The sequence below is a fragment of the Nelumbo lutea genome, chromosome 4 (genome assembly GCF_056320005.1).
Source record: "Nelumbo lutea isolate HS-2025 chromosome 4, American lotus-T2T, whole genome shotgun sequence".
NCBI lineage: Eukaryota > Viridiplantae > Streptophyta > Magnoliopsida > Proteales > Nelumbonaceae > Nelumbo > Nelumbo lutea.
Window position 1 is genome coordinate 90,392,772 of NC_142687.1, and position 16,772 is coordinate 90,409,543.

General features: G+C 39.2%; 2 protein-coding genes and 1 long non-coding RNA gene across 3 annotated transcripts; 2 read left to right on the forward strand and 1 right to left on the reverse strand.

The window, feature by feature from the left end:
- Window positions 1-1,658: 1,658 nt before the first annotated feature.
- On the forward strand, window positions 1,659-2,766 carry LOC148861725 (uncharacterized). The gene is made up of 2 exons (XR_016112285.1): window positions 1,659-2,176; window positions 2,283-2,766. It is a non-coding gene; the product is annotated as an uncharacterized LOC148861725 (long non-coding RNA).
- Window positions 2,767-7,174: 4,408 nt separating this feature from the next.
- On the forward strand, window positions 7,175-9,165 carry LOC148861726 (uncharacterized). Its single transcript, XM_088986411.1, has one exon. It carries the CDS (start codon window positions 7,749-7,751, stop codon window positions 8,688-8,690), a length of 942 nt encoding a protein of 313 aa, XP_088842537.1. The 5' UTR covers window positions 7,175-7,748; the 3' UTR covers window positions 8,691-9,165.
- A 1,683-nt stretch (window positions 9,166-10,848) lies between these two features.
- On the reverse strand, window positions 10,849-14,263 carry LOC148861727 (uncharacterized). The gene is made up of 4 exons (XM_088986410.1): window positions 13,080-14,263; window positions 11,591-11,798; window positions 11,372-11,501; window positions 10,849-11,280 (listed from the first exon to the last, which is right to left on the reverse strand). Exons 1-4 carry the CDS (start codon window positions 14,012-14,014, stop codon window positions 11,021-11,023), a joined length of 1,533 nt encoding a protein of 510 aa, XP_088842536.1. The 5' UTR covers window positions 14,015-14,263; the 3' UTR covers window positions 10,849-11,020.
- Window positions 14,264-16,772: the final 2,509 nt, after the last annotated feature.

The following is a 16,772-nucleotide window of genomic DNA, read 5'->3' on the forward strand; positions in this document are numbered from 1 at the left end:
GCCAAAGAACCTAGCAATTAAGCCACCATCAATTGGTTCTCATGCTAAGCAGTTGATTTGTATGCTTTTCATGATATATAATCTATATAAAAAGGAATAAGTTTGAAGCTCAATCACTATTACTTAGCAGTGGCAATTGGGTGGGTTGGGTTGGGTTTGGTTTGGGTTGAGCTTCAACCTAACCCACCTAACCCGCCAACCCATTAATGACCCAATTATATAAAATTAAATGGGTCAAGTTCAACCCAAACCCACTTTAACCCAATCCAACCCACCCAAATCCATTAATCTTATATTTATGTACTTAAAAAAAAAAAAACTCTTTCTTGACAAATAAGTTGGTCATAGCTTGGTGGTAATAGTAGTTGCTATTTACATAAGTGGTGAAGGTTCAAAGCACATTACATGCATGTTATTTTTACACAAGCAGCGAAGCCATTTGACTATATTCGGGTTTTGGGTTTGACCGAACCACTTAGGTTCAAACGGTCAGACCAACTTGTACTATCTAATTGGATTGTCTTCGAGCTAATCACATAAAGGGTGGTTGAACCGTTTAGATCTAGGTAAGTTCGATCGAACCAAACCGAACCGGTTTAGTCAATGGTGGATTGACTTGGACCAGCCCATATTAGGTTTGTGCATGAGTTTGGGACCAAATCGATTGGCCCGAAGTGGGCCAACAGAATTAAATCGAACCGGTCTAGATTTGGGTCGTGTTGTGTTGTGTGGATACAGGCCGAACCAGATGATCTAAACCGGGCAAAGAAAGCGGAGCAGATTTTGGGTCGGTTCGGGCCGAACGATCCTGCCATGATCCGTTCCAGATTTGGGTCGGGTTCAGACTAGGTTGTCCGACCCTAATGAACTGAACTAAGGTGATTGGGTCTGTTCATATTTAGACCAAATTGAGTTGGTCAAAAATCGGGTCAAATTGATTTGGATTTATGTCGATTTGGGTGAAGTGTGTTGATTCAAGACAAAACTAATTTTAGTCAATAATTAATAGAAAATTAATGCATTAATTATAAATTATTTCATTCAAATAAAAAAAACTAAAATAAAGATAGCTAAGGAATATCTTTAGAGTTATCCCTAACCTAACCCATTTAAATTAACTCAATGGGTGATCAACCCATTTCCAACCCGCCAACTAAATGGGCAGGTTGGGTGGATTATGCGGATTGGCTGAAAAATTACCACCCCTATAGTCACTCCATTTTTTGTTTGAAATTATATTTTTAAATAGCAACCTGTACATTGCACGGGTCGGTGCTAATACATTATTATATTACTTTAAACATCTGTCTAGTTGCTAAGGTCTTACTGGTTGCACTAGATATTTTGGTTGGGGATTATGGGTGAACCGTCCCCCTGAACTTGTAAAAGTAAAATTATTAAATTATCAATATGAGATTCCAAGGACTCACATCATCAAATATCAGGGTAAAAAACAAAAACCTCCATTATAGTTTAACTTTAGTAAAAACATCCCTTTTAGTTTTAAAAAAATTGACAAAAGCCTCCCTTACGGAAAAACGTTAAATCGATGATACTTTTTTTAAATACCTATTTTACCCTTATACGAGTTATTGTATACCTATGTTTACTAAAATATCCTTTGCCCTCTTTATTATCCTGGTTGTGAGGAACAAACAATGAAGAGGGGCAACTGGAGAGCGAACCAGGAAGAGTAACAGCTGAAGAGTAGCAACTGAAGAGGAAAGAACGAACCAAGAAGGGGGGCAACTGGAGAGGAACGACGAACCTTGGAAGAAGGATTTCGGTCCCATTGGAGAGGAACGAACAGAGGAATGACGAAGCCAGGAAGAACGATTTAGACCAGGTGATAATTAGAAACCAAAGCCTGAGAGGTTATATTCAGTCCTACCCAGAATTAGTAGCGGAAGTCTAGAGGGAATTACAACGGAGTCCTTCGGGAGGATACAGAGTTGTGGAGGAGGAGGAGAATGGATTATTACAAGAGTGTGAACAATCAACTGGGACACAGAAGGGGAGGTATCGGAATTTGCTGGATATGAATGCTCACCTGGGTGAATTTGCAGCTGTTGCCATCGATGATCTGGTTTGGGTCGTGAATGTAGTCCCTACAGAGGCAAAGCTCAACACACTTGAGCAATTATGAGTGTGGACTGATTGGAACATATCACAACTGGTAATTAAGCTTTGTGCTCTACTCAGAACTCGTATTTAATTCATTCAAAATATGGAGTTTGTCGCTAATCGTGTATATTGTTATTAATCTGCTTTTCTTATTGAAGGTGTGAAGCCATGTCTACGTATCTTAGGACATATGATCTCCTTCACGCTGATTCAGTTTTTAGCCTTTACAAGGGCAGGTGATTTATCATTACAGAGAGATTTCTCAGTAGTTTGTTTGATGTGAAATGGAAGATATTCTATTGGAGATGGACAGAATTCTTAGGCCAGAAGGCACTGTAATCTTCAGAGATGATGTGGATGTTCTGTTGGAGATCAAGAGCATCACAGATGGAATGAACTGGGAAAGCAAGATTGTGGACCACGAGAAGGGGCCTCTTGAGAGGGAGAAGCTTCAGTTTGCAATGACGACATATTGGGCAGCTTCTTTCAACATGATTTGTTCAATCTTTTTTTTTGGTTTATCTGTTAGGATCGAATGAATATACACCAATCAGAGGAGATGACCCACCTCGCCAGTCAATGGGCTCTGCCTCTTTGGAGTTGGCTTTTACACCAAACAACTTTTAGCCATTGATTGGTGTACAATAACTCGTCCAGGGGTATTTTAGTAAACATAGGTATACAATAACTCGTATAGGGGTAGGGGTAAAATAGGTATTTTGAAAAAAAATTATCATCCGTTTAACGTTTTTTGTCTTGGTCATTGACGGAAGGGAGGTTTTTACCATTTTTTTTTAAACTAGAAAGGAGGTTTTTGCTAAAGTTAAACTATAGAGGAAGTTTTTATTATTATTAGAAAATTCGGGGGAGGTTTTTGTATTTTACCCAGTATAAAAATGACAAAAATAAACATAACCAAGTAGAATGGTTGTAGTTTGGGGTTTTAAAAATGTTTAAAGGCACAGAATTGACTAAGGCTCCATTTGGTTTGTGGGATGGGGATGAGAAAAAGGAAATATTCCAAAAATATTCCTTTTTCTCTCATTTATTTTGAGGGAAATAAAAGGATGGGACGAGAAAAGTGTGGGATGTCAGATCCTAAAATCATGGATTTGGGGTCACACCAAAACCATGCGACTCCGATGGAAAACTTTGAGGAACCACTGTGGAGAACCAGCGACGACGAACAAAGGAGGGAGAGAACCGGTGCCTTCCCCATTACCATCGGCGATTTGCTACCTCCCCTTCCCCGTTCGAACCCAGAAATAGAGCAACGACACTGACACCCCTTCTCAGCCACTCCCTTCCTCCCTGTCTCCTCTCTTCGTCTGTTTCTTCTTCTTCCGTTTTTCACCCAAAAAAAAAACCATTATTCATCGTCTTCTTGACAACGAACACATGAAATACCAGCGACGGTGACCATGATCATTTACCCTCTAGTACCTCTCCATTCATCGTCTTCGCTTTCCACCAGCGAACTACTGTCTCTGGCGGCATTGCTCATCATTTTCCCTTGCCACTGGCGAACTACTGTTCGTCTTCCTCTTGCTGAAATAGAGCACCCCATTGTTCATTGTCTTCGCTTTCCGCCGGCAAACTACTGTTTGTCTTTCTCTTGGTGAAACAAAGCACTGTTCATCATCTTTGCTTTCCTATTGTCATAGTGTTTTTCTCATTGTTTTCCCATATATAAAACCAAACAATGGAAGAGTAAATTTTTACACTTTTCCATCCCATCCCATCCCACACAAAATTTCCCACAAACCAAACGGAGCCTAACAGAATGCCAAGGGAAAGGGCAAATTGCTGGATTCCGAAACTTGTTAACAAAAGTACAAAACTAACTGAGCTGAAAGCAAAAACGCATGGGAATATAAGAATTAAGGAGCCACACCCAAACAGAGCGGAGCCTTGTCAAAATGTTGGATTAAACCGGAGAATTTTAGGTGAATTTGTAAATTATGGTCAATGCAAAATCTTGTATATGGTGTTCCGGTGCAAATATACAAATATGTGATGTTCAGTGTAATGGGAAGAATGCAAATATATACAAACATGTTTAGTGCAAAACCATATATATACATACATACATAGACACACACACACACACACACACACACACACACATATATATATATATATATATATATATATATATATATATATATATATTTCTAAACTTATATTTATATTGTACATATTTATATTTACACCCTCTCCAAACCGAGCCTTAGAAATTAATTGTTCCAAATTTCAATCTCCACGACCAATTTTAAGGGAATTATTCAAATAAAGTCTGGGGTAAATTGTTAAAACCTCCCCTGAAGTTTCTGGTTATTGCTAAAGCATTCTCTGAAGTTTGGTAATTGCAATCACCTCTCTTAAACTTTTTAACATAGTTGCATGTGGCTATTTTTGACCAAAATGTTTATTTTCCAAATTTTTTCTTTGTATAAATAGCTAGTCCAAACCCTTTCATCACTTTTCTGAAATGAATTTATTTTCCATTTTTTCCCTTCATATTAGTAACTCAAAGGTAAAACAACAACTTGAAATTCTCCTTTTTTTTTTCCTTTTGTTGTTTATAAAGTTTGTATTTTTTTTTCTTTTTGTAGAAAACAGCCTCAATAATAATTGCATAGGTATTTTAGACATTTTAGTGAATTTTGTTAGAAGATTATAACAGAAGGGGTCTACTTGCAACTGTATTAAAAAGTTTAGGGGAATTCATTGCAGTTAACAAACTTCAAGAGAGATTTCGGCAAGGGTCCGAAACTTCAGAGGAGGCATGGCCGGCAAGGTCAATCCCTGAACTTCACGGGAGGCACGGGCTATTAATGACAGAGACCTATTAGACAGTTTTTGGAAGTTCTAAGAAACTGGGTGAAGTAAAATCAGTTTCATATGAAGAAGCTACAAGTTTTTTTCTTGGGATTTTTGGACTGCAATCCTCCTCAAAAATTTAATTTACAGCCCCCTCCTAGTCTTCTAATACCCCCCTATAAACTGCATCCTACCCATGAATTTGACATTAATCCATGGATAGGATTCAGTCCACGCCTAGTCTACTAGTAGCTCCACCTAGGGGTGGACTGAATGGTGAACTGAAAACCCCTTTCTTCTTCTTATTTAATAATTAACGTATGCAAGCTTCCCCGTCCCATGGAGCATATTTGTGTTTGGTAAGAATACCATCCCAAAGAGTTTTCAAATAACAACTGAAATCTAAGGAGGAACATTTGTCTAAGATAGAAACTTTCGGTTGAAAGGAGGTGACGAAGTAAGTGGTGGGGACTGGGGAGGGACATTACCATTTCAGTGATAGACTGAAGTCAACTTACAGGTTTCTTTTTTATAGGCTTCTTCAATGGACCGGTTTTGAGTTGGAACTGTACAAATTGGATGGACCCATAAGACATTAAATTGAGCCAGTCCAGACTTAAATAGTCCAAAGTACTTATGGAATTGAATTGGACCTAATCCATCTGTAATAGATTTATATTGAATTGGGTTATATTGAATTAATATCTTATTCATTGATAGAAGACAAGAATACAGGTGTAAATGGATTAGACATAGTCCATCTGTAATGGGCTCATATTGAATTGAATGGGATCGGACCAATCCCAGTCCAATTGATACCTCTAGTTGGACACAAACAGGGGATCAATAAATAGCCGGTGTATCATCCCTTGATTGATGATTCCAGGAGTTGTCACCATTCAGCAATTCAGCCGCCTTAACTTGCTAATTATGACCGTATTGCTGTACTATCTGAGATGGTTGGAATCCATGTGTCGTAGTTTCAGCTCTTTGAGAAGCCCACGGACTTGTTTCCATCATAATGAACTGTTGTGTTGAACTGCCGCTGGTCCAGACGGTCAGACCGTTTGGACTGGAAAGTATATAAGCAATTGGGTCCATTTCACCTTCAATCCGGTTATTGGACAAAAACTGTTAATTTAGTCAATAATCCACAAACTTAAGTGGTTGAATCATTGACTTATTCGATCCATTCAACAATTTTTTGTTTGTTTTTAAAACTTTGATTATGGAGACCAAATCTGCTCCTCATAGGGGTGTCCACGGTTCGGTTAACTGAACCATGGACACTTTTTACAAACCGAATCAGTCCTGGTTTTTTATTTTTTTTCAAACCGAAACCGAACCAGTACCACTAGTTAACCGGTCCATCAGTTTTGGTTTTTGACCGATTCGATTCTTCTATTTTTCGGTTTTTATATTCATAATATATATTATATAAATATATATATATATATAATATCATATTATAAATAATAAATGATCTATAATATATTATAAATATTATAAAAATATATAATATATTTATATATAATATATAGAAAATATATGAGATATATTTAAAATATATAAAAAAATATACATATAAATATATATCGGTTGGTTCAGTTAACCATTGCTTTTTTTAGAATAACCAAAAATTAAACCGATCCTTCAGTTTTTCAAAAATATTAAACCAAAATCAAACCGATCAATTTAATTAACTGCATTTTCTGGTTTATTTTTTTCAGTTCAGTTTGATGTTTTAGTTTTTCATGGACACCCCTAGCTCCTCACATAACGTGCCTTACACCGCCCTCAGAACATATCCTCATCATACATCGGAAATATCTCTTATATTTGTATTTATTATTCATGCCAGATGTTCCCAATAAAACGGTGGGGTGTGGTTGTGAGGTAGGTGTCTCTCAGTCCACTTACTCTTTCATTTTATTCGTCAAATACAATATGACAATTTCAAAGGCTTTTTTTTTTTTAATTCAATTAATTCGAATTCCAATAAAAACGAGTTAAATTTGGATCCGATTCAACTACTCCGAACCATTTGCAAGCCTAGTCAAACGGGAGAAGCCCTTGTCACTTGGCCAAAATAGTGAGAAGCGAGAACGAGAAATCAGGTGAATCCAGCACCAACGACATCTGCAAACAAAGAGAGATGCAGCCCAGCGCATCATAATTCATAGCACAATGATAAATGCGTCTTTCGTTTTGTACTGAGAGAGAAGAGGGAGGGAGAGAGGCCCAGAGACAGAGATGAGATGACACGAGAGGTGGAGTAGAAAAAGGAACAAATCAAATATCTGGCGGGAAGCTAGGGATTGAGCTAAGCTGTTGTGTTTCTCTCTCTCCCTCTCCCTCTCTCTCCTTTGAACACTTGGTCCCAAATAATTTTTTTTTTTTGCTTTGGTAGGGACAGAGGAGTAGAGTGGGGCCAGTGGGTCAATTGATGTGGAAGGCTAACGGCTAATCAAACCAAACACAGCTCATCCAGCGATGGTGCCCACAGTCAATAGCTGTGTGACCACGCAACACACCTAGCATTTTTCTCCTGTCTTTCTTTTGTCTTTTTCTTTCCAATTCCAACCCTTTCTCATGTTTGCCGTGACAGATGACTCCCACCATTTCTGGTTAATTCGTTTCTCTCTCCCTCTCCCCCTTCCTCCTCTACGTATAGATTATATATTCAAATCTCTCATCCCTCTCTCCTCCAAGGCCAGAACCAGAATCCATTCGTTTTCTCGCCTTTCCTTCTTCTCTCTTATGCTTCTGAGAAGGAAAAAAAAGGGATCAAAACGGACAAAATGCTAAGTTTTTGCAAGAAGACTGTTCACTCTTTTCTGAACTTCTCTTCTCTTTCCGAAGGGGAACCGAGTAGAGACTTCCCAACCCACCGCCGAAGCCTCTCGTTATCGGCCGGCGCTCTCCGACTTTTACCCGGCATGGTGGGAAAGCCGAAACCCACGGCCACCCCTGCCCAAGGCAATGAAAAGTTTGCCGATATAAATGGAGGTGTGGGTGGGTTCACGCCATTCACGGAGAGTCAACGGTTCGAGAGCTTGGACGAAAGAGGAAGAATGGACGACGAGGAGAATGATATGAGGGAGCCTCCCATGTCTTATTCGACGTCGTCGTCCACACGGTTGAGGCGGAGGGATATGAAATTCCCGCCACCGTTGACGTCGTTGGACGACAACGGCCGCCCCACCTTCTTTCTCAAGCCGGTGAGGAATAATGGGAGGTTGGAGCTCACCATGGTCAGGATCGATAGTCCCCATATTCTCAGAGCTACCCGCCAGGATGGTCGGTTGATATTGCATCAAATCAAATCAGAACCCATCAGACAAGAAGAAGAGGAAGAAGAGGAGGTCCAGGTAAAAGAACAGGAACAGGAGAATGTATTGACCATCGACCAGGAGGAGAATGAAGAAGAAGACAAAGAAAAGGAGTTGTCTCGAGAAATGGAAGAGGAGGTACAACTCCAAGTAGGGGAGCGGAAACAAGCAAATGTATTATTACCCAGACACAGACACGAGGAGAAGGAAGAACAAGAACAAAAACAAGACATGAAGGAGATTCAAAGAGAAAAAGGAGGGGAGAGTGGGAGAATTGAGCTTCGGCAATGGAGGTTTCCGTTCACGAGTGGAGACGGTTTCCTGCGGTGCAACGAAGAGAGTAGCTACCATCAGCACCACCACCATCAGGTGCGGCCACTCTGGAGCCGCCACTGTGTCACCACCATGTGATTTGAAGCAATGCAAGAGGCAACCATCAATCGAATTACCTTTCTGCTAAATTCATCGGGAAAAAAAAAGGAAAACCATGAGTCCATGAGGCCTCCGCTGAAATTGAACAGAGTTCACCAATTGCTAAAGGTGCTAGAATTCGAATAGATCTGTTGTTTTGGCCTGTTGGGTGGGTGGTCGCGTCACTCCCCGAAAAGTGACAACCAGGAGACAAAACAGCTGCAGTTCGTTAATATCACAGAAATTACCCTCCAAGGAATTACTGTTTCCTAGAGGGGTTGAGCTGGTGCCTGTCTGCCTCTGCATGGTCTTGTCTCTTCTGTGAGTCGTGATCCTTTCCCACTCTTTCTCCTGAAAAGAAATTGAGTTTTATTTGTACAATTTGTACAGAGTAAATACTGTCTGTTCTCCATGATCTTGTATATAATCAATCAGCAGATAGTAGACGTGAAGGAATTAACTGTTCTTGCCAAAATCAGTAACAGAAGGAAAACTTGGACATTTCACAATAGACAAATAAACTCACCTCATCTCATTGCAATCGTCTGACATAAATTGCACTGAATTTAAGACCCTGACACAAATCTCAACATCTTACGCAATTTCCTACTTTTCCATGCTGTTGTATTCAAGCATCACACCGTGACTTCCCCCTGTATTGCTTACTACTTTGGCCCGTACGCACTGGGCAAGTGTTCCCTGAATAACTTTGATGCCAGCGTTCTTCCTGGGAAAAAGTTACCTGAATAATTTAAGGGATTGATGCGTTTAATAGGCAGGTAAGCAACTTATCCACCCCAGATGAGAGGGTAACCGATATTCTTTAGGCCCAGTTCTTTGCAGGTAAACATGCATGGCAAATTTGGTCAATGAATAATTTTTTCCTACTGACCAACTTTCTTATATTCTTTTTACATTAAACAATGGGCTCCACAATAAAGTTACCTTTATTTTCGTGGGTAAAACTTACCCATCTCCCAGATAAGTAACTGTCTCAGTTGGGAGAAATTTTTATAAAATATGATGGGACCATTTTACCCATTTTAATAGTTACTTTTTGTGAGTAGAAATGTCACTTTATTATTTAACTGGAAATCCTAAAAATCAAAATAACAGGGGTAAGTGCACTTACCTAGATAAATGCTTCCCGGGTAACATTTAATTGGGTAAGTGCACTTACCCATAAGTTACAATGTTACAAACAAACAAGGCCTAGAAAACTCACTTACCATGGGGCTCATTGTAGCAGTGTAAGAACATAGGGAAATTGGTTACACCCCGTGAGGTACCGGCAAATGAACAGAGCATTTCTACTTGTTAATCTCTTTCTCTACTTGTGTCCCCAAAATTTGGAAAGCTCGAGTCTCCGGATGAAAATGGCAAGATGGTATTTCTCCTCTGCAAGCATAATCTTTTTCTAGACAGCATTCTTCTCTGTTGAAGCATTGTTCTATGAATATGAAGTCTAATAATGCCAAGTACATAATATTAAAGATGACTGGAGATAAAATAGGATTTAATCAGACAAATATAACTTTACCAGGCGTTAGAATGAAGTTTTCTGTGGTCTACAGTAATTGTTGCATCACAGTTTATGCTTCTCTCTTCCATATGCATACTCCTCTGCCCTCCCACAAATTATACCAGCAAGGATCAAAATATTGATACAATATCAATATCAGTACACCTAGATATGCATGAATACACTGATAGACAGATATTTTAAAAGTTTTAAAACTTTGGGGTGCCTTATTTCACACCCCCCCCCCACCCCCCCAATATTATGAAATAATAAAAGGGAACTATCGTCATATAGATATGCATTTGGGTATAAGGTGAATATACCCTACAAACGTCAGTTCAGAAACAAACAGAAGGAAAGCAAGAACCATAACATTACAAACAATCAAACATCTCCCTTCCTAACAATAACTGCAGTGGAAAGGAGGTACAAACAATCTCTTTTCTTTGTTTGGGCTTTCAAAATAAGTTATCATTTCTGCAAGAGGTGCATTTACTAATTCCAGGGAAAAAGGAAACAGGTTGAAATTCATCCAGATTTCCCTAATCCAGTCAATTACCATATCTAGAAAGTAGACCAAACAGTAACTCCAGAAATCTCTCCCCTTCTTAACTGCAACTGCAAATAGAAAGAATGTACAGAAGAATATGTTTCTTTGCATAGTCTCTTTCAAATTAAGTGTCATTGAACAAATGTTTATATGATAATTTACAGACACAGTAAGTTGAGACTTCCCACACCAATCACTCCCATGTACAGAAAAAATAGACCAAAATTAAGATATAAAAATTGAAAAAGAAAGGTTTCCTCATGTATTTGTCCTCCATATACCCCTTGAAGAAGAAGGGTTTATCCCTAACACTTTCTGTTTTGGTTGTCTCCGACGCATTGCAACATTTTCTTGAGTGTTACTGTCTACCTTTATGATATCAACTTTAACAATATGGTGATCAGAAGTCCCTTTTGATGAAATGACTGAGTATGACCCTGGGACGAACTTATATGGAGAGCCAGATGATGTCAATATGTAATCCACTCTCGTCCCGTACTTGCAAGTCCCCTGCACATCTGCAGAAGGAAATTCAACAATTAAATTAAATTATAAGGTAATATAATTGAAGTGAGAACATTATAATGGTTGAGCCAGGCTGGTTTGTACTTTGGCCTTTGGCAATCATGACCACAGATTCGCATTCCCCTGAATAGTCCTTGGCATCTACATACTGCTTCCCTTTCAAGAACTTCATTACTTCAACCTTTGGGGTTGGCTTTCCTATTTCCTCGTAGTACTGCAATATATAGAATTTCTAATTGTAATTAGTAGTAGTCCTGTTTTTAATAATTGAACAAAAAAATTCAGCAATCATACTACTTTTACCTTCACAATATCCATCCACCTCTCTGCTGAATAATCTGTTTCATCAAGAGAATTGAGACCCCCGGCCAAGATGTGGGGCCCATCATTTGATTGAATTATTGCATTTATCTGCTTCATCCTCCAATTCTCATCCAAATGATCAAGATGGGTGCAATTGAAGTTCACTTCTCCTGCTTGGGGCACATCGACTGTGGCTTTCAGCACATTCCTATATTCCATATCAAGAAATCACAAATAAATTTCAAAAAATAGAAATTGTTCTAAACTTCATTGGAGCATAAGACAGAAATTTTCAGTTTTCTTGTTTTTTTTTTTAATGGAAGTAAACTAAACTTGTCCATATTTTTCTGGGTTTCATGCATTTGCTGATTACAAGTTTTACTATATTTATGGTCTACAATTTTAGAATGCTGGAACAGAAAGTAGAATATTGAACTTAAAATAGTTAGGACAGGGTTGAAGTGATAATGACAGATGGGAGCAGTTTTTGAATCAGCAATCAAAATCTCAGTGGCAGACTTTCTCAAGCATAAGGTGTTTGAAATAAGTATTAATGGTGAATTCATTTTTAAAAGAACAATAGACTAATATGAAATGAACTGAGACATTGTTTGGTGCAACAGTAAAATCATGGGCTAACGATTAATGAGAACGTGGGTTTGAATCCGAGGATGGCCAATGCCAAAGATTAGGTCCATATTCTGTCCATCCTTCCCAAGATCTCTGGACCCAAACTGGGTAATGCCCCCTTTCATGAATATAAAATGAGATGAATGAGCAGTATCAAATGATTGGACTCCAGTAACAGACTGCTCCAGTAGATGCACAAGTGATTCTATTCCAGTAGACTGTTCCAGAAACAACTATCCAAATTAATTTTCAAACAGTGCTTGGCCAGTACAAATTGCAAATGGAAATCTGACGGGACTGATGGAGCTTGGTTGCATAATACTTGCATATGGCTACCACCCAGTCAAAGGTAGATATCAAGAAAAGTAGCCTTCCTCTTCTCCTCACTTCTTGAGCTGTTTGTTAATAACCATTGCAAAATGTCCAGGCAGGAGCAGGATTAAATTCAAGAAATTCATTATTGGGTTTAATTTTCCCTTGATAATAAAGTAACGCAAAATGTCTCCTCAGTTAGTCACTTGGTGAAAATTGAGTAGAAAAAGGATCTGGATTTGGTGTTCAGTAATCCACAAGTTTTTGAATTTTACTTTCTCTGTTCTTTTTACACTGGCCTACAAGAAGAAAAGGAGAATTCTGTGATAATGACACAATAGACCATCAAACAGAGTAGCAGGCTCAACCAAGAAGATCTAGCGATCAAAACTAAGAACTAATGTTCTCCATCTAAAGCTTATTATTTTACTTTCCTCGAGCAGGTGGTCCTCAAAGAAATGGAACCAACAAAACAGAGAACCTCGAGGACTAGTTAGAAATTGCAAACTAATTTTGTATTTTATGGATAGTGAAAAAGGATGTGCACCTGAAATCTGTATCGTCGTAGATTTTCTGAACATGCCACCTTTTAATTGGCCACTTGGACAGGACAGCATTCCCATACTCAGGAGCCCAGCTCTCGGCAAAAACATACCTCATGCCTAAGGCATTAGCCAAATCAGACAGAGGTTTCATTCCCTTCTCTTCTTCTGCCTTCACATCTTGCAGAGCCAAGATATCAGCATCCACCTCTCTTAGCACTTCCAGAATGGTTCTACTGCTTCTGAAGTTCTCACCATCTCCACCAGTTCTTATACTGCTAGGTAGGCTGAAACTGGACTTTAGTGGGGCTTTGCCTCTCTGGTTCCTGATTGTACTATTGCTTGAAGACCCCTTTCTGTCCTCTTCATCAAAACTTAACTGTCTACTGCGCTTTAAAGAGATTTCATTATCAGGGAGATTAATAGAGACCCTTAATTTTGATTTTGCAAACTTCTTTTGCCTAGACAGATGTTCAGGACTAGTCAGGGAAGTGGGATACAGGGGAGATTGCTTGAGTATACTCTTGGGGCGATCGTTGACAGACTTTGCTCGAATATCAGCCTCCACATCATGCCTGACCTTCACATAACCTTCCCCTCCATAATCAAGCACAACCGTATTCTCAACCTTGGGGACAGCAGGAGCCATGGAGAACATAGCAGCATTGAATGTCGCAATCCGAATTGGCCTTTCAGATTTAGAACCACCGACCTGACCATTTGCATGGATCATTGACCCATTGGCGTTGGTCTCATCCTTGGGCTGAAGTTTTGGGTTTGACTTTCCGAACCTCCTGATGAGAACTTTGTGCTTGGAACGCCGCCGGATTGGCCACCGTAGTTTTGAGCAGAAGCGCCGGAGCCTACGATTGATGACACTAAGCATTGCAGAGAATTGGGAATGGCAGGTAACTACTGCTTGGGCACCTCCTGATTGCATCGCAAATTTGCAAAACCGAGCTACAGCTAAAGCTCTCCTCCTTTTTTTTTTTTTTCTTTTTGTTTGGCGCAAGTGTGAAAGTAGATTAGTTAAATCTGGTTTTTGTTGGGCAAGAAAGGAAGGAGTCTTCTGAGAAATAGGGTGGGTGACATTTGGAAGGTGGGTAGAGGATGACACGATGTGATGTGGGTAGACCTGTGACTGTGGAGAGAGAGAGAGAGAGAGAGAGAAGTGGGGGGTTTATCGGAGGGTTCAGAGATGTCGTTGAGCTCTTTTTCTAAAATACCAAAACCCCCCACCAACTCCACTCCATGGTCCCGGACTCCTAGTCCATGCAACCAGGATTCTTGCACGGAACGCCACGTCACCCAAAACACGCCTTATCCAGCTCCCAATGCACTTAAGTGGACCCCACGCGCAGTGGAAGATTAGTTGGTACGTGGGGTCTGGTCCCAAATCCCAAAGCTTTACTGGGGTCTGGGGGCAGTGGGCAGTGGCCACTGCTCAAGTCAGTGTAACCTTAAAATTCTTAACTTTCATTAACAGCTGCTGCTCCTCTCCTCTCTGTCTCTCTAATCCCCAAAATGTCAATGTACAGTAACTGAAGCACTACTGGGTTTAACTCCTTTCACAGGGTGTCTCCATGGAAATCTCTGAAACACCACCTAACACTTGATTATTAATGGATTAAAACGAAATCCTTGATGGTTCTTCTTGGGTTCTGCAACTGCAAGATTCTCCTGAGCTTGGATGCATTTTCATAGAATTTACAGCACATGGGCATTTTGGGAATTGGAGTAAGAGCCAAAGCTAGACATGGCCAGAGCTGCAGGCTGTCTCGTACAATTGGGCAAGGTCTAAAAGGTTGACAAATATAGCATTGTTATAATCCAGTTGTGATTTGTTTATGTTTCTACTTGAGATGTGGGTCAAGCTGATGGACAGACAGACTTGTCTTACTGAGAAAACACCAGCAATGCATGGGTTGGTCTTGGGGTCATGGGGATATCAGCAGAATGGACAGCTTTTCTGTCCTATCTGCTCTTGAAAATGCTTGTGGGTGTTGGGTCTCCTTCTCATCTTCCATCATGTGGGGTTACTGAAATTTAGAAAATGGAAAGCAGAAAAAGTGGGCAATTGCAGTACAGATTTAAAATATTTTGAGAGAGCAATATCTCAGTGAAAGATAATTGAGAGAGAACACAGACTAAACAAGCTTCACAGAGAGGGGTCAGCGCTAATGACAAATTGTGGATGGTTGGGCTCAGGAATCTCTATTATTTGGCGTGGATGATAGAACAGCTGACTTGTTTTGCGTGTGCGGTATTCCACTTAGGTAGCTGTACATTGAATAGGTTTGTCTCCCAAGTCTATGGATATTTGGGTAGAGCTAAAAGCTTAACTCTTCTTCTCCTCCTTCTTCTTCTACTCAAAACAAATTTCTTAACCATTCTCTTTGTTTCTGTTCTTATTTTTCTTTTCTCCACATTCAACAAACTAATTAAGCTCAACCAAATTTGATCTACCTTGTCAGTGCTTAACAACCCAATCGTACAATAATTGAACAACAGTCTAACCCAATCAAGGCTAGAAGGAAGCTGAGCAAAGCATCCATAATTCAAATTTCAAGTCAAGATTCACTGAGGAAAATATGGTATCCCTAGTCCAAGTGAATGATGTAGGAGCATAACAACCACAGTTAGTCATTTCTATAATGTTAATAGTCAAGTGAAGTTCTAAGTATCAGAATAAAGAACCATCAGGTCTAGCAGGGAGCATAACCACCACAGTTAGTCATCAGAAGGGTCTTTTTGAAACATTCATGTATGTCGGAAGGTTGGATTCTTTAGGTTCCGGTTTGAAAAGAGAATAAAAATAAATACATAGAGTGCAAATACATATAAAATATAAAGTTTTGCATTCTTCATATTTGTATTTATACTTCTTCCAAACTAGCCAAAGTGTATAAATTAATACAAATATATTTAATATTAATAGATACAGAATAATACAAAATACAAAATTTTGCACCCTACATGTTTGTCTGTGCTCTTTCCAAACTGAGCCTTAATGTCGATTTGCCTTTACGAGTGGGAAGGACCGTTTTTAATTAATATGGTTCTGGCATCAATTTACCAATCGTATACAATGCACAGTCATAGCTTTCATGGCTTTGCATTCCCAAGTGGATAGGACAGAACAACATCAATGCCTCATTGCTCTGATGTTCATGTGATATCAACGCTGTCACCTCACCTTCCTTAGAGTCAATTCCTACAGATAGCAAACCAAACACCCCCTAAGAAAGGTAAAATAAATAAATAAATCAATTATAGGAGTCATTATCCAATGGTGGCCCCAGCAATTTAGAGTTTTAGAAGTGGTAGACTGGATGCGTATCTGGGGATATAAACAAAGGGGAATGGCAGAACAGGATTCATGTAGATGAATCCATACAGTTACAGTTAGGGACAAGGCTCACTTAAACTGAATTGTAGAGTGGGTAAGGATTTAACAAAGGTTCAAAGTATAGAGCATTTCATCATATCAATACTCTTTTTTCTTAACATTTTCAGTTTGACAATTTGCAAGTTATCTTCTTCTTCTTATTATTATTATTCAAAAGCCCCACACTCTATGTATTTCACATATAGGTGACTCAGTACCCTTTCATTTTTTTGGTAAGTGTGAATTCTAAGAAAACTCAAAATTTTCAAGTTTTTTTTTTGGCAACTTACTATGTTAACTTTTCACCAAG

Excerpts from the sequence above, each read along its gene's own strand:
- LOC148861726 (XM_088986411.1), top strand. The coding sequence starts at position 7,749 with ATGCTAAGTTTTTGCAAGAAGACTGTTCACTCTTTTCTGAACTTCTCT.
- LOC148861727 (XM_088986410.1), bottom strand. The coding sequence starts at position 14,014 with ATGCAATCAGGAGGTGCCCAAGCAGTAGTTACCTGCCATTCCCAATTC. Across the intron at positions 11,799-13,079 it reads TACGACGATACAGATTTCAG|GAATGTGCTGAAAGCCACAG; the intron begins GTGCACATCCTT and ends TATGGAATATAG. Across the intron at positions 11,502-11,590 it reads GGTGGATGGATATTGTGAAG|TACTACGAGGAAATAGGAAA; the intron begins GTAAAAGTAGTA and ends TATATATTGCAG.